At 49.4% G+C, this 24293-nt stretch overlaps 1 protein-coding gene across 6 annotated transcripts in view; it reads right to left on the bottom strand.

Annotated features, from left to right (window-relative positions):
- Window positions 1-3252: 3252 nt before the first annotated feature.
- The window catches only part of Kif1c (kinesin family member 1C), a 31575-nt gene continuing 10534 nt past the window's right edge, over window positions 3253-24293 (bottom strand). For 3 of the 6 annotated variants that reach the window (XM_006532320.4, XM_006532321.4, XM_006532322.4), the window contains 7 exons: window positions 17725-17804; window positions 16130-16224; window positions 11092-11175; window positions 10215-10401; window positions 10047-10119; window positions 8721-9335; window positions 3258-7021 (listed from right to left, as the gene is read on the bottom strand). In XM_006532320.4, the coding sequence (XP_006532383.1) occupies window positions 6344-7021; window positions 8721-9335; window positions 10047-10119; window positions 10215-10401; window positions 11092-11175; window positions 16130-16224; window positions 17725-17804 (1812 nt within the window). In that variant the 3' untranslated portion in view covers window positions 3258-6343. Of the gene's footprint in view, window positions 7022-8720; window positions 9336-10046; window positions 10120-10214; window positions 10402-11090; window positions 11176-11297; window positions 11320-16129; window positions 16225-17724; window positions 17805-24293 lie in introns of those variants that run through there. The other 3 variants (XR_003949317.1, NM_153103.2, XM_006532323.4) reach the window with 3 other exon arrangements.

Genomic DNA, 24293 nt, shown 5'->3' with positions numbered 1-24293 from the left:
GTTTTGTTTTGTTTTGAGACAGGGTTTCTCTGTGTAGCCCTGGCTGTCCTGGAACTCACTTTGTAGACCAGGCTGGCCTCGAACTCAGAAATCCGCCTGCCTCTGCCTCCCAAGTGCTGGGATTAAAGGCGTGCGCCACCACACCCAGCTTGAAGGAACATTTTTAAGATTCATTTTCAGAAGAGCACAATACCTACTGGGCAGAGAGGGGAGTTACTTCAGTTTCTCCTACATTTCTTATTTTTTAAAAAAAAAGTGTAGTGTAGTGTGTGTGTGTGTGTGTGTGTGTGTGTGTGTGTGTGTGTGTGAGTATGTGTGTGTGTTTGCAGATGCCTGTGGAAGCCAGAAGAGGACGCCAGATCTCATGGAGTTGCAGTTGGAGGTTGATTTGAGTTTTCCAGTGTAGGGAGTTGAAAACTGAATTGTGGTCCTCTTGAAGTGCTCTTAAAACACTCTGGGCCATCTCTCCAGCGTCTCTACGTCATTTGTTAGATCTCAAACACAGCAAAACTCAGTCCAAACCTCTTCTAGTAGAGAGGCACCATTTTCCCTAAGTTGGTTGATCTTACAAACTTCACATAGCAGAAGACGTCCCCTCTCTTCCACTTCAACAGCATCCGTTAAGGAGACGGAATTGAAACTCCAGAGGAAGCCAGGTTTTCCCTTCCAGAATAACAAAGATGAAGGCTAGTCCAAGAGAAGAACTTCCGCAAGTTCCTTTTCTCCTTCACTGGTCTTTCATCCCTAGTCCCCGGTACAGACCGACCAGAAGCAGAAATAGCCTGCCTCTTTGCACAAGCACTTTCTGTCCTCCAGGAGAAGAGGCTGTGTCACTGTAGTGACAAGCAGCTCTCTCAAAGCATGCTGTCATTCCTAGGAAGGTGTGGCTTTTCTCCCCCTAGCAGATAATCACACCGTGGGACACGTGGGCAGGGGTGGGGTGGGGGCGGGATGCCCGTTTGATGAGGGTTGAGCTGGAGGGAGGCTTTGGCATCCTTTAAGATTTACCTTGTTTTGCAACACCTCCCTGCTTTCCCCAGGCTTCTCCCAACCGCTCTACTTAGTTACTAGAGCTTTTGGACTGAAAAGGAGAAAATTGAGGTCCAGGGATGCACCCAGAGCACACAGGTAATTAGGGAGGCTGGATCCCAGACCGGTGAGCTCTGAAGTTCCTTACTGTATGCAAGTTTCTCATCTATAGGGATGGGGCCTGAACTCCAGGGAGGGAGACCCGTTTCTCTCCAGCTTTGCAAAAGCATTTCTCCTGGACATTTACAAGAAAATAAAAAGTTAAAGACAAAGTGTCAGTGGGGTTTTAGCAGATGCTCACTATAGCGACCATGGGGTCACTCCCTAATACAGCTTGCCGCTGTACTTCTCAGTCTAGGCACCGTGTCTAACGGCAGCAGGCTAGAAACCAGCTGCAGCCTACAAGCTACCAGTGCTCACAGCAAGATTTTCCCCATGTCTGAAAACATTCCTTCCCCAGGAGGAAGAGGAGGACAGAAGGGAACTGGAGCTGAGGCTGCAGTCCTGAGGAGACGTCAGGAACACTGCAGCTCCCACGTGTGTGGAATTGCTTAGGGACGAGAGATACAGCTTCTGAAACCCACATCTGGTGGCCAGACACTTCATAAGACGCCCCAGCAGATGGACGATGCCACAGCCTCCTCACAGGTATGGGTCACGAGCTGGTGGCTTGTACCTTTAATCCCAGCACAGAGAGGTAGGCGAGTGTTTGTGAGTTCAAGACACAGCTGGTCAACATAGCAAGGTCCAGGCCAGGCAGAGCCACATGGTGGGACCCTGTCCCAATAGCAAACAAAAGAAGGGTGACAAAGGTGACAAAGAGTGAGAATCACTCTTAGAGAGTCAGAGACTGCTGCCTTTTCACATGAAGAGGCAAGCACCAAGCCATCTTTAACCAAGCAACCAGAGTTGTCTTCTTTGTTTATGTTGTGGTGGTGGTAGTGGTGGTTTTGAGGCAGGATTTCTTTGTGTAGACCTGGCTGTCCAGAAATTCATCCTGTAGATCAGGCTGGCCTCAGACTCAGAGATCAGTCGGCCTCTGCTTCCTGAGTGCTGGGATTAAAGGCGTGCATCACCACTCCCCAGATATTTTTATTACAGTAAAATTTTATTTTGAGCCGGGCAGTGGTGGTGAACACCTTTAATCGCACTCCAGATCGAAGCACTAGGGAGGCAGAGGCAGAGGCAGACGTGGGTTTGAGGCCAAAGCGGTCTTCAAAGTTAGTTCGAGGACAGCCAAGACTACACAAAAAAACCCTGTCTTGAAAAACAAGCAGAACAATGAAATCGTTTTACTTTGTGTGCATGAGGCTCCTGGGGTGAAAGTCATCAGGCTTGAGAGGTAAGTCCCTTTACCTGCTGAGCATTTCACTGGCCCCTGCCCTGCCCTTTTAAAGAGTTAATGTCACCAGCTACCTGGTACTGTTTTGCTTCAGAACTATGGGTATATTCTTACGATCCTGAGTGCCACCCTTTCTGACCAATCGCATCAGTATTATCACCTCACTCCTTCACACAGACTCTGGAAACCCGAGTCCATGGTGTCTTCTTCATATGCCCATAAAACTATAGGGAGCCCTACCCAAGGCAGGCTGGTTTTCAGTTTCCTACTTAAAGGAGCATGACTCACTAGCACGGATTTGGTACCCTAGGCACTCTGCTGCCTCATTAATACCTCTGGCTTGGGACAGTGGCTGCACAACTGTACAAGCTCAGGAGGCCGAGCCAGGACAGCTGCTGAAAACTGGGGCCAGGCTGGGTCAGCCTGGGCTGCACAGTGGGATTGTTTGAAAACAAATCAGAGATCCAAGGAGTGGTGGCTCATGCTTTAATCCCAGCACTCAGGAGGCAGAGGTGGGGGGAAGGAGAGGGGGAATTTCTGATTTCAAGATGAGTTCCAGGACAGCCAAGGGTACACAGAGAAATCCGGTCTTGAAAAACCAACATAGATTGATAGATAGATAGATAGACAGACAGACAGACAGACAGACAGATAGATAGATAAAATAAAGTCGGTCTAAGCATGGTGGTTCATACTTTAACCCAGAACTTGAGAGACAGATGTATGTGGACTTGTATGAGTTCAAGGCCAGCATGGTATACATAAAGAGTTCTAGGCCAGTACCAGGGGGATACATAGTGAGACTCTATCCCAATAATAATAATAATAATAATAATAATAATAATAATAATAATAATAATAATAATAAAGGGCAAAGCATCCAGGAGTAATGACACATGCCTTTAATCTCAGCTTCCTTCAGAAGACAAGAAAATTGGAGACTAGCTTGGTCTACATAGCAGATTCCAGGTCAGCTAGGGCTATACAGAGAGGCTCTGTCTCAAAAACAAACAAACAAACAAACAACATCAGCAAAGAATGCTAGACGTGGTAGTTAACCTCCATAATCCCTGAATTTGTGAGGCTGGGGTAGGAAAACCACAAGTTTGAAGCCAATCTGACTATATAAATGTCTCCTACCTAAAACAAAACAAAACCCCATTTAAAAAAAAAAAGAAAAGAAGAGAAAAGAATTTCAAACCAAACCTAGTGTATAAAGGGATGGGAAATATGGGGGACAAAAAGAAGCAGAAGATCCCTAAATGTATTCACGATACAAAAAGCTCAGGTGACACCCGAGTCTGTACAACTAACCAGAAGAAACCTCTGAAGAGGCAAAGGAAGAAAAGCAAACTGCATTGCCAGGGAAACCAAGGGAGACATTGTAGCAGTGCCAAAACTGAGAGGGCCAGAAAGCCGGAGAACTGCTCAGGCAACATCCCCTGATTTTAGAGCAGGCTCCTGAAATAGCGGCTCTCACTCACTCGTTCATAGCACAAAGCAGGAGAGACCAGAAGCTAGGGGCAGGCTTATGATACACTTGGAAGGATCCAAGGGACAGGGCAGTGTGGCCCCTGGAGAGAACAATACCCCTGTCCTGGAGGGCTGGATGAAGTCCAGGTTAGCCTGGGTTAGAACCCTAACTTCACCACCGAAGAACTACACACTTAGGCAACTCATTCCAATCAAACCTGTCTCCCCATCTGAAATGGGAGCAGGGTTAAGGATGAAACGGGATGCAGAGCACAGGCTGGCACGTGTACATGACACTCATGGGCAAATCTCTGAATAAAATCCCGTCTATTCGCATTGTTAAAGACAGAAGTGGAAGACTGAATTCAATTTTTTAAAGGCAGTACCTATTTACATGATACAGTCCTTAGAGAAAGGTCACCCAGTGGTAGCTGAGACTGGCATTCCCCGCCACCCCCCATCTGGACTCTCCTACGTTGCACCACACAGCTCACCCTGACTGCAGAGACCTTTGGACTCTATCATTTTCTTGCTTACACTTATTCTCCCCAACCACATCATAAACCCGCTCAAGTAAACACTGCTACCAAACTAGCCATTACACTCCAGGTCCCGAGTCACAGTCAACAGGCTTCTGGAAACCCAGCAATCAAAAGTGTCAAAATCAAGGTAGCCAGTAGCAGAGGGAAGAAGAAACCAACTGCAAACGGCACGCTAGCCCTGCTCAGAGCCCTGGGTCAGTTCGGAGGATCTGGGTCAATCTGTCTGCTTGCACAACTCTGACTGGCTTCAGGACCCTGCAGAGTAGCAGCCCAGTTTAAGTAACAAGATAAAAGCACAGTTACTCAGGGACTCAGCAAGCTCAGGGCTATGCTTGATACAGGTGAACCTGCAAGCTTCTCACGTGGCATCCCTAAGCGTGCTACTCAAACTAGAGTTAAAGACAAAGGCAGCGAATTTTCTGAATTTTTATTATTGATTTTTTTTTTTTAAACTCTAGGGTGAGCAGACAGTTCAGTGATTAAAGGTACATTCTCTTCTTGAAGAGAACCAGAGTTGGATACCAGCATCGCACCATGTAGATGAGACTGTTCTGTCCTCCACTGGCATGGTACTCATACACACAAACCCACACTCACATTCATCATCTAAGTTATTTTTAAAAGTTTTAACCATTTTGGGTTGTGGGAAGTGTGATCATTTAAAACCAGGTCTTGTGTAGTTTAGGTTGGTCTTGAACCTGTGTCAATTTTCTTGTCTCAGCATCCCAATGCTTCATTCAAAGAAGGGCAACACATACCTGCCTAGCTAGAAAGTGATTTTCTTTTTTGTTTTTTCGAGACAGGGTTTCTCTGTGTAGCCCTGGCTACACTGGAACTCACTCTGTAGATCAGGCTGGCCTCCAACTCAGAGATCTGCCTATTCCTGTGGGGATTCAAAATGTGCACCACAATGCCTGGCTTCGAAAGCAAGTCTTAAAATGCTGCTCAGGAGGTTGACTGTGGCCCGCTGAAGGGCAAGTGACTCGGGTGACACATGAGAATACACAAGTGGTGCAGGAAGCCCGATCAACACTCCCCGAGCAGACACCTTCCAAACAAGTGAGGTGAGTCAGTGAGGCAGAACCCCAAATCCTTCACCTAGGCACGGACAGACTGACAGACCCCACTGCCCCTCACAGCCCTCCCTCCTTTGTCAAGGACACTGAGGGTACAGGACCTGGGCAGAGACCCAGAGCAAACAGAAATGAAAGAACAGGCTGTGTACCCCGGAGAGAAGAACAGGAGGTTTCCAACTTAAGAAAATAGGATGGCAGCATTGCCTGCGTGGAGCGCTGATGAGGTGGTCACGCACATGCAGAAATGACGTGGGATGACGCGCTTAGTAAAACGATACTTTACTTGCACAACCTTAACCGCTACCAAAACCCACCAACCACAAGCTGTTTGCTATCCTTTATTAAGAGGTCCCACATTTTTGTGGGACCCCAGCCAAACCAGACAGGTCCCCTAAATATAGCAGGAGGCCTGGAAGGGGAAGGGAATGACTTAGGATCCCACCACACCTCCCTGGAAACAGAAATCCACCACAGACAGACGGATAGACGGACAGACAAGAGCTGGGGAGGAGAACCCACCTCACTCTCGGTTCTCTCCCCGTTGCACCCACTCAAAAAGAAAGTCAAACACTGGCTATGCAGACCCCAGCCCACCCACCCACCCATAGCAGCGTTTGTGGGACTCCCCCCTGCAACGGGTAGCCCCAAGACAACTCCCTACGGACCCTCCTTGACTTTGGTTTGCTCCTGGCAACTCCGCGCCCTCTTCCTTCCCTCAGCCTCCAGCACACTCTCTGGCATCTTCTACCACCTACTCGGACCTTCCCTCTCTCTTGCTCTCTGCTTTCTGGCCTCCTTGCCCCAGGGCTTCTTGGGGAAGCAGTGGGCACCTTCCTCCTAACAAGGGCCCCACTAGGCCCTGTCTGCCCATCATGTGGGACTCACACAGCTGCCCCACTCTCTTTGAGGTCAGGGGCTGAGCGCTGCCGTCGCATTCGCGGAGGGGTAGTGTATGGTGGGTAGCGGGGCCCTGGCCGCTGGGCTGGGCTGGGCTGGGGCTGTTGGGGATAACCGTTGTGCTTTTGGGGCCGTAAGTGCTGGGGTTCTGGCTGTGTAGAACCCCCTCCCCGAGATCGGCTCCCTCCATCTAGGGAATTCCTGCGAGAACGGTGGGGTCTTCGGGGACTTGGAGGCCTACGGTTAGGGGGTGCTGGGGGGACAGTGACCTCTTCAGGGGGCTGAGGAGCTGGGGCCTCTCCACTCCCCATTCCTGGCCAGGACTCCCTGTGCTGAGGGTTGCTTTTGAAGGGGAAGCGCAGCTTGCAATCATGCGGGGGCACAAAGCGGGCTGGAGGCCTGCGCAGTCCCCCACCCCGGCCCCCAGCGCCCTGCAGTCCCTGCAGCCGCAGCTGCTCCTGCTTGAGCCAGCGAAGGCGGCCGCGACGGAAGGCAGGGTCCTCTTCCATCAATCTCGACACCCGCTCCCAGCTGGACAGAGGTGGTGAGGTGGGCCGGACAGCTGGTGAGTGGTCGTTGGGCACTGTCTCCTCTACTGCTTCTGGCCCTTCCGGTGGGGCCCAGGTGACCAAACCAGACTCGTCATTATCATCCTCAAGATCCTGGGAGAGAGAATAGGAGAAGAGAGATGTGTGGAGAGCCGCGCCCGGAGTGCATATAATTCAAGGAGCACATGACAATTGCCCAGAGTGATGGATGGGGTATAGAGTATGGTTTGGAGATAATGAGCATGGGCCCACCCACTAAACGGTATGAGCTCAATCCTGTCTGCCACTCTTAGCTCTGTGGGCCATTTTGGCTTGTTACTTCTCTCTTCCTCAGCAGCCCCGTGTGTGTAGTGATATCAGTAATAACAGCATTTGCCATAAAAGTGCTGTAAGAACTAAGGTCGCTCCACTTCGGCGGAGAACAGTATGGAAGGTCAGGAAGCCAGCTAAGGGCGGCCACCACGAATTCACTGAGAGGTCAGTACTTCAGTCAAGGCCTGAAGGAAGTGAGAAGCCAGCAGTAAGACTGCAGGGGTAAACCAGGGAGGCAAACTGACCAACAGGTTCCAAGGCCTCGAGTTGTGAGCATGCCCAACATGGAGAGGCTAGAGTGGGGTAGGTGAGGGGACAGGACTGGACGCCCCACTGGAGAGGAAGCCTTTGGTAACCTCAAGCCATAACTGTAACCATCTGTGGTGTCCCTCAGAGGGTGGCTGGAACAGAGCAGAAGATAACATAACCCCAGGGACTGCGTATTACAGGGCACATGGCAAACACTCAAATGTGTTTATCTGAGTGAATACATACAAAGGAGGGGGAGATGGGGGACCCCATTCACTCTCCAGAGTGATCAGGGCGGTCAGTTATGTGTACACACAGGAACGGGCTCTAAGTAACACTGTGTGCTCTTCTCTTAGTGGTTCTCAGACACCACTGGACTTCAGAAACACCTTGGCAGTCTATTAGACACATCACCAGAGATACATTTGATAGCTGGGGGTTGGTGGATGTCAGAATCTATACTTCTGTTTTTTGAGACTTATCTCAGGCTGGTTTTGAACTACTGATCTTCCTGTGTCTGCCTCTCAAGTGCTGAGATTATAGCCATGTGCTAAGCATACCCAGTCCAGAACCTGTATTGTCTTCATGCAGATATTTCTATGTGAATGTGTGCATGTGCCCAAGGATGTGTGTGTGTGTAGGGCAGAAACAACCTTTGGTGTCCTCCTCAGAGGTGTTTAACTTGTTTTTTGACATAGGGTTCCTTAGTGCCCTAGACCTCAGAGTGGAGCAGGCAGACAGCCATCAAGCCTTAGGGCTCTGCCTCTCTCCATTCCTTTGCCTACATCACTAGGATTATAAGTGTGCACCTGTACCTAACATGGGTTCTGTGAATTGAACTCAGATCCTCATGTTTTGGTGGCAAGCATTTACCACCTGAAGTCTGTAGACTCTATTTGTTTATTTTTCCTTTGCCTGCATGCATGTGTATGCACCATGGGTGTGCAGTGCCTGCAGACCAGAAAAGGGCACTGGAGCTCCAAGAAACTAAGTGGGTGCTGGAAACTGAATTAGGGTCCTCTGAAAGGGCAGCTCAATGGCTGAGTCATTGCCCCAACCCATCTACTGTCAGTGTCGTGCACAATCTACTGTCAGTGTTGTTCTGGACACTGTAAAGCATGCGACTCATAAACTCAAAAAAAAAAAAAAAAAAGCCTACTGAACTTCAATACGCCTTCTCAAAGGACAGAGAAGAAGCTGGGATGTGAGGGGAGGCTGCAGGATCCTAATAGGCGGGCAGGGGGCTGCCTACCTGAGTCAGCGGGATGACCCTCTCCATGCGGAGCATGCGGTCCCGCAGGGCCTGCAGCTCGCGGTCCTTGCTGCTGTTCTGGAGCTTCACCTCCTGCAGGATCCCTGTCAGCTTGTCGATGTGAGCCCGGAGGTCCTCCACCTCTGCCCCACGGGCTCCCTCCTCACTGCCACCTCCGCCACCTCCACATCCTTCTTCTTCACCCACAGTATCCCAGACATCCCTGGCCACGGCTCTCCAGGCATCTCCAGGACCCTCTGGCTTGCCGTAGGTTCGGCACAGCTCCCTCATCTTGAGAGCAGCCAGGGCTTCAATTTCTGCTCGTCCGTGGCGGAAGTCGGCTAGGGCCACCTCATAGCATATCTCCTTTACTGCCTGCATCTTCAGGTCAGCCATGGTGGCCCATCGGGGGTCTTTGCCCTGGAGCCGCCGTCGCTGAGGGATCTGATAGACTCTTCGAGGGGCCCTGCGCTTGCCACTACTAGGCAGGCCACAGCGCTTGACAATGTTCTGTACTGTGGTAGGGGGCAGCTGCTCCCGCAAGGAGGAAATCAGCCGCCAGCTTTCTTCACAAGAACGCTTGTCAGAGTCTTCCCCGCTGTCAGAGTCTGCATACTAGGGCCAGAAAGAAGAGAACTAAGGCCATCTCAGAGACCACCCTTGCATCAGAAGACACAGGGAACCACTCAGTTAGTATACCTGGACCCAGGACCTGTTCCACCTCTTAGGGACTGTGTACCTGGCAGGGACTGGTCTGGACAGCAAAGCTAAGTCTGATGATTAACCACTTACAACAGCAGCTGGCAGATCTAAGTATCAGTAGCAGTTAATTGATTCTGGGGTTTTGAGCATATATGTCATGTGCCACATAACTACAAACATGTGTCCTAAAATGATTACATCATTGTGTGAGCATTACAGACTGCATTGAGTAAGTCAAGGCAGCTACACATTATTAGCTGATAGCATCGTACAGGACCACCCCTGTGCACATGGTCTGTCATTGACAGTACTGTGATTATGCAGCAAATGACTGTGTATTACTCTCGGGATGAGGTCCATCTAAGGAACAATCTTCCATGAAGGATGGTACTCGAAGTGATCTCAAGGGGCCCAGACCTCTGCAGTCCAGGGAGTGTCATCAGCAGGGCCAAGTGCTCACTCCCTGAATAGGGCAATGGTTTCTTCCCCTTCCCCTTCCTCTCCTGACTTGTCCTTCTAGGTGCCACCCAGGACACCAACAGCAAAGCTAGGCTGAGATGATGCCAGCTTCACTGTTGGTCTGCCCACCTGCCCAGGCTCTGTTGGCCCCCACGTGTCCCTCACCAGCCGCTGCTGCTCCAGCAGAAGGTCAGCCTCTTCCTTCTCTTTCCGGTACTGATTCTCCAAGTCCTGCAGCCTGGGGTGAGACAGGAAGGAGAAGCTGTGAGGATCACCCACAGGAGAATACTAGGCTCCCAGAGGTTGGTGGGACCTGTGGGAGCTGCCCCGCACCTCTTCTCCATCTCCAGCTTGATGTCTATGCCTTGCTGCTCCAGCAGCTCCTTCTGAGCAAAGTTCCAGTCCACAGGCTCCGAGGGAGGTCCTGGGGGCGGGGGGACCCCACGTTCTCGTTCCAGCCGCGCCTGCTCCGGGTGATTGAAGCGGAAAACATGGTTCTTGCCCATTACAATCCTGTTTCCTGGAAATGGAAGAGTAGACTTGCTCACCTGCAGCAGCAAAAACATGCCCAGGCCCAAGCACAGATCCTGCCCTTGATTCTAGGGAACCTGCCACCCTACTCTACCACCCCAAAACTGAAACAGTCAAGAGTCAGTGTGCCTCTCACTGATCCAGGAGCACCTGCTTATCCAGGTGAGGACCCCAGGGAGCACCTGCTGATCCAGGTGTGGACCCCAGAGAGCACCTGCTTATCCAGGTGAGAACCCCAGGGAGCACCTGCTGATCCAGGTGTGTACCCTAGGGAGCACCTGCTTATCCAGGTGTGGACCCCAGGGAGCACCTGCGTATCCAGGTGTGGACCCCAGGGAACACCTGCTTCCTCTGGTGAGCTGCTGGAAGCAAAGGCATCCTCTTCCCATGTCCCAGAGAAGCAAGAGAAAGCAAGACTCCACATCTACATCTCTTCTCCCAGCACCTTCCTGCCCCCACTCTTTCTGATCATTCTGGTCTATCCCAAGGTCTCCTCCTAGAGGATGCCCAGAAATCCCTGCCTAGCACTTCCTAGGAAGGCCATGTCCCAGACCTGTACTCTGTAACACAGCTTTTGTGTGTGTGTATGGTACTGGGAGTTGAACGCAGGGCCTTACGCATGCTGGGCAAGCGCTCTACCTCTGAGCTATGTCCCCAGCCTTGGCGACACGTCTTCTACCTGACTTCAGCACCAGCGGCTCCGTCACGAGCTTCCCATTGACATATGTCTCAGCTCCTTCACAAGGCTCCAGAGTAACCATCACTGAGTGCAGGGATAAAGGAAGCAGAGGAAAAGATTAGACTGTCAGAACGCTGTACTGTGGTTAGACTCCCACCTTGTCTCACCCCCAAAGCACACATGCACCACCAGGTCCACCCCAGTACCTGCAGGGGTGCCACAGCCCCTCTGGTGGCAGGCAGCACAGGAAAAGAAGAGCAGAAGGAGGGTTAGAGACCCTACTGTGACTCCCAGAAGCCTCTGCAGCGGCTCATATGGACCCACCACCATGCTCCCTAACTACAGCTTAGAAGTTATCATTCTCAGAGGCTACAGTCGACCAGACAGAAGGGGGCCCAGCACTGCTGCCTTCCAGGCGCCCATTCCCCCTTGTCCCCACCCAGATCTGGATGCCTCCAGTGGGCACTGTCTACTGTATCTTGCAAAAGGCTGCCATCTGGTTAATCTTCTCAAGTCACAGCCAGCATAGGATAAATAAAGTCAGCCCAACTAGAGCTGGACATGGTACTACATAGTTGAATGCCCATTATTTAGGAGACTGAGGCAGAAGGATGGCTGCAAATCTGAAGGATGGCTACATAGTGATGTGAGCTCAGCCTCAATACATGGTTAAGACCCTACCGCAGAAAACAAACAAATAGAATAAATCCCAACCCAAACATCTATCTGTGAGCCCATTGCTTGCAGGAGCACAAGCAGCCACATTAAGAAGTGGTATCTTAGTCTGGCGGTGGTGGCGCATGTCTTTAATCCCAGCCCTTGGGAGGCAGAGGCAGGCAGATTACTGAGTTCGAGGCCAGCCTGGTCTACAGAGTGAGTTCCAGTACAGCCAGGGCTATACAGAGGAAACCCTGTCTCGAAAAACAAAACAAAAACAAACAAACAAAAAAAAGAAGTGGTATCTTATTTTCACTGGGGGACCCTCCAGTTCCAAAGACCCAAGACCTATGACTGCTGAGCCAGTGATACTCAACAAACTATCTAGGCTTTGGAATCTTCTATAAATTGGGATAATGAAGTCTTTATTCACAGAATAGTTGAAAATATAATGATAATATGCAAACATGACTTATTTACTTATCTATTCCTTTATCTGTTGAGTAAGGGTCTCACTGTGTAGACCTGGAACTCTTACTATGTAGACCAGGCTAGCCTCCAAGTCAGAGATCTGCCTGTCTCTGCCTTCCAAATGCTGTGGTTAAAGCTGTGTGCTACCATGTCTAGACTTTTCCTATTTATTTACTCTGTGTGTGCGTGTGTGTGTGTGTGTGTGTGTGTGTGTGTGTGTGTGTGAGAGAGAGAGAGAGAGAGAGAGAGAGGGAGAGAGAGAGAGAGAACAGAAAAACAGACAGATACACAGACTAGAGATTAAACTTAAGGATATACCACTGAGCTATATCTTCAGCCTAACCTTTTTTTAAAGATTTATTTATTTATATATGAGTACACTGTAGCTGTCTTCAGACACACCAGAAAAGGACATCAGATCCCATTAGAGATGGTTGTGAGCCACCATGTGGTTGCTGGGAACTGAACTCAGGACCTCTGGAAGAGCAGTCAGTGCTCTTACCCACTGAGCCATCTCATCTCTCCAGCACAACTGTTTCATTTTTTAAGTAGGGCCTCACTATGTAGCTCTGGGCTACGCTGGAGCTCATTCTGTACAACAGCCTGGCTTCACACTCATGGAGAGCCACCTGCCCGAGGGCTGGGATTGAAGGCCTGGGCCACCAAGCCTGACTCTCGGCCCCCATTTTTTTTTTTTAATTTACATTACAAGTAATAGAAACCCATGGAATGAGGATGGACTCCAGCATTAGACAGACACAGAAACTGGGCCTACTAGTGATGCACAGGGAGGACCAAGGCAGCACAAAGAGCCCTGGCTTACGGACAGAGGACAGGCAAGGTGTCTGTGAGGGAGGAGATTCGCAGCTGAGGTGTGATGGGAGAGTGACTTAGCTGCCAATGGACAGAGGAAGACTGGGAAAGACACATCTAAGAGTACCACTGCATGACTGAGAACAGCAAGAGGATTGGCAGGGGCAATCTATCTTACCTTCATTTATTTCCCATCATGCCCCAATACACAGCCATATGCGAGGTTAAAGACCAATAATCCCTGCTCTCCCAGACCTTAACCTGGCTGGTAAGGCGGATGAAAATTAGGATAACTCAAGGCCAGTGAAGATGACTTAGCAGGTGCAGGCATTTGCTGCCATGCCTGATGAGTTCAATCCTCCCAACGCATATGGCAGAAGGAGAGAACTGACCCCTGAAAGTTGCCCTCTAACCTCCACACGCATGCAGACACTAAAGAAGAACATATTTCAACAGGATGATTGCAACTTTTGTTTGTTTTTCGGGTTTCTCTGTGTAGCCCTGGCTGTCTTGGAACTCACTCTGTAGTCCAAGCTGGCTTTGAATTCACAGAGATCAGCCTGCCTCAGCTTCCTGAGTCCTGGGACTAAAGGCGTATGCCACCACTGCCTGGGAATTCTAACAATTTTTTAAAAGCAGATAATCTAAAGATTATCTAAAGGATGAAACAGGGGTGGTGTTGCAGGAAGAAAGTGGGTCCAGGTGAGACGACTGCTCCAGACCAGAGCAGGTGCTTTACCACCTTTCTTGAGACAGGGAGGATGGCCTTGAACTCCTGGTTCCCTGCTCCCCACACCCCACACCCCAAGGGGTTGGGATCACAGCCACAGCACAGTTAGCTGTGTGCAGTACTGAAGGGCAAACTCCTGGCTTCACACAAGCTACAGGAGCGCTCTACCACATCGGCCACATTCCCAACCCTCATTTCCTCAGGAATCCAGCAGCCAGGGACACAGCCAAGGGCACAGCCCCTGAAACTGTCAGTCTCTGATACGGTCCAGCTCTGTTGTTTTCTAGGGCTGATTACCTAACCTGGACACCTCAGCTCTGTCTCCTGTGACTGAGTGAGACAACTCAAAGAGAAAAATAGATGGTCAGTCTATAACTACTGCATGTCCCCAGCGCCTACACCTTCTCTACCTACCCCTGGTAAGTCTTAAGTCTATCGTTAGAACAGCCCAGATGAACCAAACCTTTACAGCCCACCCCCTGGAGCACAGACACATTGACTGTTTTTATTGTAACATATGTCACAGTCGTGCACACCTCCTCTGACACATATGCACTCTGGAGCATGGGCTTGCCCCATGGGTGTCAGTCACATAGCCACATGCCTATGTGTCACCTCCTCTGACACACTATAGACTCCTAGGACATTGCCATACTGAAAAGGGCTTCACAGACTGTAATATCTGCCTTCGCAAGCTTACTGCCCGAGGTAACCACAGAACAGGAACTTGGCAATATCTCACTGTTCTGAACTGATTCAACTGCTTCCAGCCCCTCAAAGAGGAAGCACTTGTTCACCATGGGGACCAGACTGACTGCACCAATCTGTTAACCCTGAACCAAACTGAAACTGAATGTCTTAACCTGAGCTGTAAGCCACTTGAATCTTTTCCTTCTTTCTTTTTCTCTTTCTTTTCCCTGCTCCAGGCCCTGCTTGCTCCGGCCCATAGGTTTTTTTATTTGTTTCCTCATTACGGATGGTTGTGAGCCACCATGTGATTGCTGGGATTTGAACTCATGACCTCTGGAAGAGCAGTCAGTGCTCTTAACTGCTGAGCCATCTCACCAGCCCTTTTTTTAATTTCTTAATGGTCTCTACACACTGCCTAGGCTCCCACCCAACTCCTGGGCTCAAGTGAGCCTCCTGCCTCTGCCTCCAAGCACATTCTGGCTAATTCTTAGTGTCTGCTGCACTAGCATGTGGACCTGAGTTTTCTATTGCCAGTATGAGCTGGCCGTGGTAATGCACAGTGTCACCAGAGAGCTGAGAGGAGTGGAGAAGGTGGCTCTTTGGAGCTCCCTGGCCACCCAGTCTTGCTGAATCATTGGGCTTTTAGGTTCTCAGAAAGACTGTGTCACCAAAAAAGAATCCAGGGAAACGATTACAGAGGACAACTGATGTCAATCTCTGGCCTTGATATGAACACACCACACACACATACCCATACAGACACATATCACACACAAAAGTGCTGAAAGCCAGGTATAGAACCTGTATTCCTAGTCTTTGAGTCGCTGAGGCAATATAATGAAGAGTGTAAGGTCAGTCTGACCTACACAGAGAGAACCCAAAGCAAACAGAAAATGTGTTGGGGTGAAGGGCTCAGTGCTAGTGCACAGGGCTCAGTGTTAAGAGTGCTTGTCTGGCAGGCACATGACTGAAGCTCCAGGTTCAGTTCCCAACAGCACACTCTAAGCTGTTCAAGGCTTTGATATGTCAAACAAGCTGTCACCCTCAGAACCTGGATTTCTTTGTTTGTTTGGTTTTTCAAGACAGGGCTTTTCTGTGTAGCCCTGGCTGTCCTGGAACTTGCTGTGTAGACCAGGCTGGCCTGGAACTCAAGAGATTCTTCTGCCTCTGCTTCCCAAGTGCTGGGATTAAAGGCGCATGCCACCACGCCTGGCTAGAACCTGGGATTCTTAAAAACTTTACAGTTAGAGTAAGGCCTAAAGGGCCCAAGAGCTTTGGAACCACAGAGATACCAAGGTCATTTAGCTCTCAGAAACCTTGCCACCATAGCTGTATTGACCCAAGTTTCCCACAGAGACAAATTCAGATATCCCATTGATACAAAGATGGGTTTCAAACATAATTACCATAATGCTAAGGGGAAAAAAAGAATGAAGAAGGCAGTATTTCTATTTCCTCATTACCCAGACCCCACTCTCCAAGGTACAGCAACGTGCTACTTGTGCCTCAAGACCCCAGCTGTCCACAGCCACGCATACAGCCATCACCACACTGCTTACCCATGAGCTCGCGCTGCAGACGGAGAGGAAGCACCCCTCTTCTGCATGGCTCGCTCTCTGTGTGGTACCTAGGCCCCCTCTCCATCTTAGCCATTCTGCTCTCCCCCCTGACCATTACCTTCTCCATCAGGCTGAGGGATGCTGCGGAAGAGGCAATGCTGCTCCCGGATGAACTGGCCAGTCAACTTGATGTCCACATCTACTTGGCCAACCCTGGGGGAGCAATGGCCAACATTTTCTAAGCATGTTCAGTATTTACCAACTGCCTCCTAAGTACCAGGAGTACCAGCTCATCCAGCTCAGTGAGTCAGATGTTAATCTCATTTCACAAACAAGGACACTGGGGTCCGGGGGTGGGGGGTGGGGGGAGATGTGCCAAGATCGTACAGTTAAGCAATACTGAAGCTGGGATTTGAGCCGAGGCATCCTTGATCCTTAAGGCCAAGTCCCACATCTGTCCATTATGCAGCAAAGGGTCAAGGGTAGCCAGGCGAGGGTGGGCAGCCTTATGCCTTTGACTACAGGATGTTTTCTTAGCAGCAGTTATTCAAGCCACCTGGCTCAACCCTGGAGCCAAGTATGAGCACTGACTCTCAACAGCATGGGGCCAGGCAAGGTTTCTTTTTGCCTTCCCCCAGGGCCTCAGCAAGGACAATCAAGGAATGTCAGAGGCTAAGAGAGCAGCAGTCGATTTCCCACCAGTCTTCTGCCCCAGTAAGACCTCTTCCCCCGGGAGCCACCCCCACCAAGGTGCCAAGAAGTGCCTGCCCTTCGCCAAGTTGCTGACCTGGGGACCTCAACAGTTTTTCAAAATCAGAAAGGAATTAGGTATGCATATATTATACATTATACACCTATAATCTCAATACCTGGGAGACAGACATCTATAATCTCAATAGCTGGGAGACTGAGTCATGAGATTTTTGAGTTTGAGGCTAGCCTAGGCTACATAGTAAGCCCCTGTCTCAAAACAGGAGGCAGGGGCTGGGTGGTGGTGGTACACACCTTTAATCCCAGCACTTGGGAGGCAGAGGCAGGCGAATTTCTGAGTTCTAGGCCAGCCTACAGAGTGAGTTCCAGGAAAGTCAGGGCTACACAGAGAAACGCTATCTCGAACCTCACCCTACCCCCCACCCCCGCGCCAAAAAACTGGGGGTCAAAGTGGGGGAGTGGGGGAGGGGCGCATGGTTGGAGAGATGGCTCCGACTTGGCCAAGAAGGATCATAGAGCATGTACTTGTACTACTTTTTTTGCCCTCCTTTTGGACACACGGTTTCTCTGTGTGTAGCCCTGGCCATCCTGGACTCATTCTCTAAATACATCTGACTCTGCCTCCCAAATACTGAAATTAAAGTCATGTGCCACCATGCCCAGCCACACAGCCACATGTGTTGCTCTTAAGGAAGACCTAAGTTTGGTTCCCAGGACCTATGTCAGGCAGCTCACAACCAGCCATAGCTCAGCTCCAGGGGATCCAGTGCCTCCTGTGGCCTCTGTGGACACCTGCACACACGTGGCATTCCCTGACGCAGACACATGCACATAAATAAACATAAAGTCTTTGAAAAGAAAAACATCTGAAGGGGCAATCAGGGAAGCAGCTGTCTAGGGACCTGGACAATCTGCAGTGGCCACCAAAGAGAGGATCACAGTGGTCAACGTGTCAGTCCTTCTGCAGTCACACACCACCCCGAAGGGTGCAGCAGTGTTTACCTGGTGACGCCATCTTTGATGTGGTAGAGAAGACATTCAGACATCAAGGGGTCCTCATTCAGATTTACCAGGTGGGGAGTCTGCAGGTAAAGAGGCAGAGGTGCTCAGAGCTAAAGGTTCATGATAATCAGTAAGAATGGCCACAGAGAAGAAGGGAGCAGGGGGCAGGAGTGGACATCTCTCTAGTTTTGGTACTGCTCATCCTGCCCTTACGATGGCAGGGAACTTTCCACCCTCCATCCTTCTCCAAGCACCCCTGGTTCCCAACTCTCAAGCATCTTCAGTCACAACTAGGCCTAAAAAGGCATCCCCCCCCCCCCGAACCCCACCCCTGGTAGCCTGTCCTGGAGCCTGTCTCTGTCCGTGCTGCAGCACTGCAGACTCCCTGGCTGGAAGCCTTGGATTCCACCTGCACCAACGCTGTTTTGTGTGTGTGTCCCTTCTATGGCCCAAGCCCCATCGCTTCTGAATCCCACAAATCTGCCTTGTAACTTCTGGGAAGGAAGAGAAGGGAGCAGTCAGGAGATGGGTACACCCCACCCTCCATTATACCCTGAATTTCTATAAGCATGGATTACTTTTAATAATTGAAAAAACAAGTGTCACCAACCCCCTTCTTAAAATCAAACAGAAGTTGAACATGATGTGTATATCTATAATTCAGGCACAGAGGCCAAAGGGTTACGAGTTCAAGGACAGCCTGGGATACATAGCATGGCTCTGCTGTTTCTTGCAGCAGACTCTATCCCTTCCCTGAGACTCTTCACCTAAGGCCAGAGGCACTTACTCCAGCTGCTGTTCCTGCCCACGGCCTCACATACCTGGCTGATCACTAGGCTGCTTTGCGGTGAGCATGTAACCCACTCCCTGCCTTCACAGAACATTATCATCTGTCTGTCTTATGTCCCCCTCCCCTCCCCAAGTATGTACCTCTGGGGAACACAATGAATTTGTTCCCTATGGTCGCTGCCTGGGCCCACACCCCTGTACCATCCCTCTTCAGACCTGCGGGAGTTTTGGGGTCCCAGCCTCCCACCCACACCACCTGATGGCCAGAAACGGCGATGGACACGCCCATCTGTCGAGAGCTCCGCTTCACACTCTGGCTTCCCTGGCCTCCTCCCTGAGAGCCCGCCCACATGTCCAAGCCTTTTGAGGGTCTTTTCCCCCTCTGTGCTCGTGTCCAGCGTACTGCTCAGAAACGGCCTGGGAGCCTCTGACTGCAGAGGGAGCTGCTAGCCCCACCGTGTTCCCACACCCGGTACAGACTATTTCCATCTCCACCCACACCACCAAAGCCATTCACTTCATGTCCCTCGGGGTCTGTCTCAAATGCCCCTTCCATAAAGCTTTCCTAAGCCCTTCAACCAACGAAGCCTCCATTCTATACAAGGATTTGCTTCAGCTTTCTAACTCACCTCGGGGTGGTTATGGGCGCGACAGGGATGAGTCAGATACAGTCACGGCTGGCTGGCTGGCCTATCAGGCAATCAGAGCCAACATGGGAAGGCAAGACTTGGTGTGGAAACACCACTCATTACCAATGGGGAAAATGACCTGGGCCTGGGCACAGCTTTAATCTCAGCACTCAAGAGAAAGAGGCAGGTGGATTTCTGACCCAGAGGCCAGCCTGGTTTATATAGTGAGTTCCAGGCCATCTAGAGCTACATAGTAAGGCCCTGCCTCAAAAAAAAAAAAAAAAAGAAAGAAAGAAAGAAAGAAAGAAAGAGGTTTGCATGGCCATAGAGTCTGCTGACTCTCCCACACCCTTGCTTGGATTATTTGTTCACTGATTTGCTCCCAGGAGTTGAGCAGTCCACTATTCTGTAGCAACTCACATGCAAGGAAGACAAAAGACAACCAGGGAGCTCGAGCTGTGCAGGACCTTGTGAGAAAGGCAGGATGAGATGCGCCTTGGGGACAGTGAAGGCACTGACATGCAGAAGGAAGAGGTTTCAGAGGGGGAAAGACTGGCAGAAGTGTCGAGGCCAAAAAGCACAGGGCATAGAGGCAAAACAGCTAGGAGGAGAAGCCCAAAGTTTCTCTGGGATCCACTGTGCAATGCGAGCCCAGGACTGTGTCCAGGACACCGGCCTGCTTCTCCCTAGGCTGCCAGAACTGCCTCGAGAGACATTCACATCTCCTTCCTACATTACGGTGTCAGACCTGTCCTGAGACTGGCAGACACTGATGGGCTCTGGAAGCTGAAAGTGATCTATCCCTAGGGAGAGGGGACATGATTTGGGGCAGTGCTTTTCAATTTCTGCTCAGCCCAGGAACTCTTTGTTCAAATGAAACCTTATCTAGAAGTCTCGGATATCAAGCAGATAAGCAAGGGGCCAATCAGCCCAGGCTGAGGTGGGGAGGTCCTGCTCCCCACTCCCAACATCAGCCCTTGGGAAGGAAGCTCAGATTTGAAATCACGGATTTAGGAAGTCCTTGGGCTTGATAATAGGGGTCCTGGCAAGAGGAGTCTTCCCTTAGAGTCTTTACTTTTTCCAAGACGAACTACAGCTTTGCCCAACTTCGCACCTCACCATACCTATGTTATAGCTAGCCCAACCAAACCCATTTGGCCAGTAAGCCTAACAGCTCTCCTGAGAACTGTGAAACATCTGAGAAATGTGTATTCCCACCACCATAGGGAAGTACAAACTACCCCAAGACTCCTGTTCACCAATCACATTGATAAGGTCTGACCAACAAAGGGTATTGAAAGAGACAAAGGAAGCCAGGGATGACAGCACATGGCTATATCTGTCACACTTGGGAGATGCAAGCAGAAGAATCAGAAGTTGAAACCAATATTAACTCCACAGTGAGTTCAAGATCAACCTGGGCTATAGCAAGTTCAAGGCCAGCCTGAGCTACATGAAACCATACCTCAAAAACAACAAACAAGCAAACAAAAACAAATAAAATAAATCAACATAGCAGTCTTATTTATAATAGCCAGAAGCTGGGAAGAACCCATATGTCCCTCAACAGAAGAATGGATACAGAAAATGTGGTACATTTACACAATGGAATACTACTCAGCTATTAAAAACAATGGATTTATGAAATTCTTGGACAAATGGATGTATCTGGAGGATATCGTCCTTAGTGAGGTAACCCAATCACAAAAGAAGTCATTAGATATGCACTCACTGATAAGTGGATATTAGCCCAGAAACATAGAACACCCAAGATACAATTTGCAAAACACAAGAAAATCAAGAAGAGGGAAGACCAATGGGTAGAAACTTCATTTCTCCTTAGAATAGGGAACAAAATACCCGTGAAAGGAGTTACAGAGACAAAGTTTGGAGCTAAGACCTAAGGATGGACTATCCAGAGACTGTCCCACCCGGGGATCCATCCCATAATCAGCCACCAAACCCAGACACTATTGCATATGCCAGCAAGATTTTGCTGAAGGGACCCTAGTATAGCTGTCTCGTATGAGGCTATGCCAGTGCCTGGCAAATACAGAAGTGGATGCTCACAGTCATCTATAAGATGGAACACAGGGCCCCCAATGGAGAAGCTAGAGAAAGCACCCAAGGAGCTGAAGGGGTCTGCAACCCTATAGGTGGAACAACAATATGAACTAATTAGTACCCTCAGACTCGTGTCTCTAGCTGCATGTGTAGCAGAAGATGGCCTAGTCGGCCATCACTGGGAAGAGAGGCCCTTTGGTATTGCAAACTTTATATGCCCCAGTACAGGGGAATGCCAGGGCCAAGAAGTGGGAGTGGGTGGGTAGGGGAGCAGGGTGGAGGGAGGGTATAGGAAACTTTCTGGATAGCATTTGAAATGTATATAAAGAAAATATCTAATAAAAAATAAATAAATATTAAAAAATAAACCAACAACAACAAAAAGCAAGGGTTGGGGCACCAAGTGGTAAAGACAAACGGACTCTCCTACAGGTCGCCCTGGGGAGTATAAACTGGCCTGAATAGAACCGTCAGAGGGCACTTCAGGTAATAGATCAAGATCTTGTTTTTATTTATTCATGGTTATTAATTAATTAACTAACCATTCGAGGGTGCACTAGTACCCCAGTGCACATGTGAAAGTCAGAGGACAACTTTCAGGAGTCAGTTCTCGCCTTCTACCTTGTGGGTCACAGGGATTGAGGTCAGAGCCTCAGGCTTGGTGGCAAGTGCCCTTACCTGCTGAGCCACATAGCAGGTCTCTAGACGAACTTTAGAATCACAGCTGGGTGTGGTAGTGAATGTCTGTAATCCCAGAATTTGGGAGACCAGGGAAGTGGACTATTGTATATTTGAGCTTCAGGCAGCCTGGACTACATAGTGATCTCTAGCCAAGCCTGAGCTGTAGTATAACTCAAACTCTTGTCTCAAAATATCTAAAATAAACACGTAAAGGTACTAAAAAGAAAAAAATGTAAAAGGCCAGCCTGAACTGCTTAGCAATTCTGAGATAGGGAATAAAAAAATCAGAAGAGATAGAGAGGGAGGGTCATGGCTTAATCAGTAAACTGCCTGCCACGCAGGCACAAGGATCTCTGACAACCATGGAACCCAGGGCCAGCAGCCTGTGCCCATGATGCTAGCACCGCTGAGGTAGAGTCAGAGGGATTCCTGGGAGGCCTGGCCAAAATCAGTCAGTGAGCTCCACACTTACCCAGAGGCCCTGTCTCAAAAAATAAGGTGGAGAAGAGAGTGAGAAAGACGGCAATGTCTGGCCTCCACCTGAGGACCTGCATACACAAATGTGTAAACACACACACACACACCGTCATGGGTTCAGTCCCTGGCACTTCACAAGAATAAACAAAAATAAAGAGCTAGGACACTGATACCCATTTTTAATCCTAGTACCCAGGAGAGAGAGGCAAGTGGATTTCTGTGAATTCAAAGCCAGCCTGGTCTGTATAAGAAGTTTCAGGCTAGCCAAGGCAACCTTACTTGAAAAAATAAAATCAAGCGGGGCACCTTAATTCCAAGCACTTGGAAGGCAGAAGAAGGCAGATCTCTAAGTTCAAGACCAACCTGGTCTACATAGTGAGTTCTAAGACAGCCAGGGCTACATAGAGAAACTTGGTGTTGAAAAAAAAATTAATTAATAAAAGGCTATTGTTTTACTCTAAATATCTACTTCTAAGAGTTTACTCTTAGCTGGACACGGTGGCGCACGCCTTTAATCCCAGCACTCAGGAGGCAGAGGCAGGCGGATTTCTGAGTTCGAGGCCAGCCTGGTCTACAGAGTGAGTTCCAGGACAGCCAGGGCTATACAGAGAAACCCTGTCTCGAAAAACCAAAAAAAAAAAAAATTACTCTTACAGATAACAATCTTTTTTTGGGGTGAGGGGTGAGGTCTGTGTGGCCCTAGCTGATCTGAAACTTCTGACAATTCTCCTGCGTTGGCCTTCTGATTGCTGAGATTATGGGCATGTACTACCATGCCTAATTTTTCGCATCTATTTATAAGATTATTGATTGTACCACCCAGTACTCACACTATCAGAGAATATAAAAAAAAAAAAATTAAATGCCCATCAGTAGAAAGCTTACTAAAAATAAACTGCCCTCATCCAACACAATATTCTGGCTCCATGAAAAAAAAAAGCAAGATAATGTTTGAAATGGAGAGGTATGCAAACACTATTGCTAAAAGACTGAAGCTAGGACCAGCAAGATGACTCAGTAGGTAAATTAGTTGCTTGCCACCCAAGTCTGGCCACTTGAGTCCCATCCCCTAACCCAGGTACACTGGTTGCTATCATGTAACACAACCTAGAATCCTATGAAGAGAATCTGAATTAGGGTTATTCAGAGCAGACTGGCCTGCTGACATGTCTGTGAGGGACAATCTTGATTATTAACTGATGTAGGGAATTCTGGCTCACCGCAGCTCGATTCTCTAGGTTGCTGATCATGAAGTGAGACAGAAGAAAGCCAGATGCAAGCAGCAACACAAGAGAGGCACTGTAGCCTCTCTGCTCCTCACTGTGGATGGGATGTGCGGAATGTGGACTCCTGCTTGACTTACTGCAATGATGGATTAGAACCTGGAAGTGCAGGCTGGATTAACCCTTCCCTTGCCTATGTGGCTTTTGGTCAGGGTGCCTCAGGACACCCACAGAACTGAAACAAGAGCACCCCATAAAGCTGGGAGGAGAGAACAAATGACACAAAGCCATCCCTGACCTGCACATGAGCGCAGTGGCACGCATGCGCCGACACACACTTTGTACACGCCCACACACAATAATAAAAAGGTTTTAATTTAAGGGGTGGCGTGGGAGCAACAGGATGGCTCAGTAAGTAAAGATGCTTGCTGCCAAGCCTGACAATCTAAATTCGATTCCCAGAACCCACATGGTAGAAGGTGAGACTCGACTCCTTCAAGCTGTCCTCTGATCACCGCACATGGCGCCCATGTATGTGCATGTGCAGACACATAGACACAGATAATGTAATAAAAAAAAAAAAAAAACCAACATGGGGAAAGGGGGCTCTATGCTCTTAGAGGAAAAAGGGAGAGAGGACAGAGAGGTGGGAACCAGGAGATATCGGGATGTAAATTAAATTAAAAAAAAAAAAAAGGACAAAGAA

This window comes from Mus musculus, chromosome 11 (assembly GCF_000001635.26).
Source record: "Mus musculus strain C57BL/6J chromosome 11, GRCm38.p6 C57BL/6J".
Lineage (NCBI taxonomy): Eukaryota > Metazoa > Chordata > Mammalia > Rodentia > Muridae > Mus > Mus musculus.
The sequence above is the reverse complement of the archived record's forward strand: the minus strand, read 5'-3'. Positions and strand labels throughout refer to the sequence as shown.